The sequence below is a fragment of the Perognathus longimembris genome, chromosome 28 (genome assembly GCF_023159225.1).
Source record: "Perognathus longimembris pacificus isolate PPM17 chromosome 28, ASM2315922v1, whole genome shotgun sequence".
Classification (NCBI taxonomy): Eukaryota; Metazoa; Chordata; class Mammalia; order Rodentia; family Heteromyidae; genus Perognathus; species Perognathus longimembris.
The window spans coordinates 80,040,274-80,044,268 of NC_063188.1; the positions used below are offsets into that span (position 1 = coordinate 80,040,274).

A 3,995-nucleotide genomic window follows, 5' to 3' on the forward strand; every position below is an offset into this window, starting at 1 on the left:
AAATCTCTCAGCAGCTGATTCCTTTTCCACAGGCTGAGTCGACAATATCCTAAAATTCATGAGCTTTCTCTATACACATTCAAGTACTCTGTTAATGGATCACTAAATAATCTTTTCAACATTTACCTTGTTTTGCTTAGCTGATTAAATTATGCCAAGATTTATCATAATTTGTTCATCCAGGTGGTGAAGTCATTGGTAGTAAAATATATTCCTTTCACAGAAATCTTCTAACAACCTATTGCATTCAAATTTCTATGGCAGAGGCAGGAGGACCTATGGTTTGAGGCCAGCCTAATGCCAGCATGAGCTGCCCAGGGCTCTAGGCTTAGAAGCTAAACAGGGTTCAGGGGTGTAACTGAGTGATAGATCATGTGACTGAAATACGATGTGATGTCCGTTCCTCCAAATAATCAAAATCTCCAAAAAATGTTCACATAATTTATGTGTACACACATACAGTAAAAAACAAAGCAATTGAGATGACCTTTCAAAATAGCATTTAAACACAATTGTTATGATTAAATATTAACAAAAAATCTGCATAATATTTAAAATCCCTCATCTTAAATCCTGAGGAAATGTAGCCTGGAAGAAAATATTCTTTGCTGAAGGATTAAGCAACTCAGAAAGACTTTATTATATCTTATGCAAAAAGAAATCTCCAGAGCACCACCAATACTAATTTCAAAATGAACAGATTAAATTAACTTCATTAGAATGTAGTTATTGTTTCACAACAATATGTAAAACGCAAGACTCAGATTACATATATACATATTTTAATGAATGTATATATAAATGAATTTAAAAATTAATGCATTTCATGTCTATGCCAATGAAGTTTCTGTTCATAAAAAGCAATTACAACTTGAGGCCATTGAACATTAGCTTCTCTTGATAGCACCCACTCAGGTTGGTCTAAATTTTAATACTTCATGAGGAGCATTAGTATTTCATCATTTTTCGTGGCAATAATTATTTGTTCAGGTTCAGACCTCCTAGAAAAGCAAAATGGGCAGTCACCAGGACCACTTTCATCGTCTGATGGGCTATCATCAGATTCACTCTTACATAAAACAGTTTTCTGAGAATTTAGAAAATCCTCCAATAACTCTGGGCAATTTAAATGCTCTTCTGGTTCCCAGGTATTATCAGCATCTGAATAACCCTTCCATTTCAGGAGATATTGTACCTGCCCATCTAATACACGCTGGTCTACTATTTTCTCCACCTCAAATTCTTCAAGTTCTACTTCTTCAGTTTCTTCAGAATCTTCATTCTCCTTCTTAATTCTTTTTGCTAGTATGATTTCCGTGGAGGCCATTTTTTTAACTGCAGGTGTGAACAGCTGTTATTAATACCTCAGATGCCCCCAGTCACGACCCTGTAGCAACTGTGGCTGTCGAGCCTCAATCTCCAGTCACCTCCAGGGGATTTTTGTTAAATTTCTACGATAAGTCCTAGGAAAAGAACAAAAACAGAACATCAGTCCAAATCAATTGTGAATCTTCCTAAATCACCATGTCTGCAGGTCCAAAAAAATCCATCCCCATGGCATGTTCCTCTGCAACAACCTGGCTTCTAGTAATAGACCAACAAATCAAATCATATAAGCACAGCCAAGGTGTTAAAAGCTAAATTCTAGTTGGACCCACAACCACAAAACAGGCCAGGCAAACCCCCAAAATATCCATAACAAGACACACCTTAAGAAACCCACGAAAATAAAGAATAAAAAACTATAGTATTTAGAGAGAAATATACCTACAGAGCACACTGATTTAAATGAGAGCTTAGCATGTTTCTCTTCTGAACTCAGAAGTGGGGAAGGTAATGGGACATTTTTGTAATATAAAGGACTGCCAATTCTGAATTCCATGTTGAAGAAACTTATCCTTCAGGAATTGTAGGGAAATAAACACATTCTCTGATGACAGAAAATTGATAAACCTGTCACTAGCAGATGCATCAATAATGACAGTCTAAAAGAAATTCTCCATACAAAAAGGAGCAAAACTAGAAACTGGCAAGAAGTTCTACAAAGTAAACCAGGCAATATGTAAAACGCAGGGTGAATATAGTAGATACACATACCTTGTATAATTTTAAATCCTTTTAAACCGTTGAGGGAAAAGTTGTAATACTACCTGATAATGGGTTCACTCTATATAAAAGAAAGAGTTGAGAAATTTATATTCTAATACCTGGAAATTAGGATGAAAGGGTAGAACAACTGTCCAAGAAACACCAAAGTCTGAGTTCAAATCTCAGCACCACCAAAAACAACACACACTCCCAGAGTAGGAGGATTCAAGAAAATCCTTAAATATAGTAACTTCTACTTTATTAGTAGTAAAAATAACAGTAGATTGAGATTAATTACATTCACATATGTTCATAACTAGAATGACTATGAAGTGTAGTATACAAAGTGTACTCAAAACATTAAATAGGTCCAAATATTCTACTCCCTGCAATACAACAAGAAAAGGAAAACAGAAGTGAGAAACAGAGAAAGTGACAAGACACAAAAAATAATAAAATATGAGACTTGCCTGATTTCAGTGGCTTATGCCTATAATCTTATCTCCTCATGAGGCTGAGATCTGGCTGCTCTCATTTTGAGGCAAGCCCAGGAAGAAAAGTGCTATAGATGCCATTCCCAAACTAGCTAGCCAAAAGTGAGGCTGGTAGAGTGGCTCAAGTGCTAAAGCACCAGCCAAGTAAGCATGAAGTTCTGGACTCAACCCCGAGCACAGTCAAAAATTAAGAATCATAAAGCTATGAGTAAGCCCCAAACTTCTATTCAGGGTAAATGTTCAAAACAAATGCATGAGAAGATATTCACAAAACATTTTAAGCATCTATTGGGCAGATGCTCTTCCACATGAGCTGTGCTCTCAGTTTATAAAATTCTTTTTGAAAAACAAAAAGTAGTATTTTACCAGGTGCTGCTGGCTCACGCCTATAATGCTAGCTACTTGGGAGGCTGACTTCTGGGGATCACAGCTCAAAGCCAGCCTAAACAGGAAAGTCCCTGAGACTCTTAACTCCAACTATCCACTAGAAATCCTGAAGTGGCACTGAGGCTCAAGCGGTAGAGCACTAACCATGAGCTGAAGAGCTCAGGGACAACACCCACATCCAGAGATCAAGCCCAAAAATCTACAAAACAAAAAAAGAAACAAAGGAGGTCCTCTCTACAACAAACTCTCTTGAGGAATAATAGCACAGAGAGTTAAAGTATTGAAAGGCAGAGAACAGTACAATATACAAAACTGCATTTTCAAAAGCAGAAATAACTAAATATTAATATCAGACCTCCACAATGCCTCTCCAAGTAGGGTCACTTAGGATGTGTGATTCCTACAGCAGCAAGTCCTAACAACACAAGTGAAATGTTGTCTATCAGAGAAGCTTGCTGGAAATGCAATTCCTGAGACATTATTGGGGATTGGTCATGTGGACACCTTGCCAAACATTTTCAAATTGTCAGACTCCTAATAGGAAACCACAGCAGAGCCACACTGTTTGTACACATGGCTTGAGAACCACTGAACAGTCCTTAAGGCCAACTCAGATTTGCTGCTAACAATCTCCAAATCTAAATTCCATAACCATCCAGAGATTTGTGTTGCTACAGGGCTTTTCAAAGTAGAGATGGCAGGCCTGCTGTGTCAACCAGTCTATGCACACAGCTTGGAAATTAGAAGACTTCTTACCACAGGATGAACCACATTTTTATGAAAATATTATGTAGCGTGAGTCACTCTGACCAGTTCTGCAAATGGGGAGCCTCTCTGAAAATTCAAGTTCCTAAATGTTCACAGAGGCTTTGCTGTCTTACTCTTAGTTTACATAACTTCCCACACAATTTTATGACACCACAAATATCCTAACAGCAACATGAGACAAAGACAAAACTTCACCTTTTTATCTTCCACCAACATTTTTTTGCCAGTCTTCCAGCCTGGGTACAGTCCCTGAGCTTC

At 37.5% G+C, this 3,995-nt stretch overlaps 1 protein-coding gene across 1 annotated transcript; it reads right to left on the minus strand.

Annotated features, from left to right (window-relative positions):
• Positions 1-928: 928 nt before the first annotated feature.
• On the minus strand, positions 929-1,327 carry LOC125343147 (chromobox protein homolog 3-like). The gene has a single exon (XM_048335418.1). It carries the CDS (start codon positions 1,325-1,327, stop codon positions 929-931), a length of 399 nt encoding a protein of 132 aa, XP_048191375.1.
• Between the last annotated feature and the right edge of the window lie 2,668 nt (positions 1,328-3,995).

What these genes read in the sequence shown, in the direction of transcription:
- LOC125343147 (XM_048335418.1), bottom strand. Translation starts at nt 1,327, where the DNA reads ATGGCCTCCACGGAAATCATACTAGCAAAAAGAATTAAGAAGGAGAAT.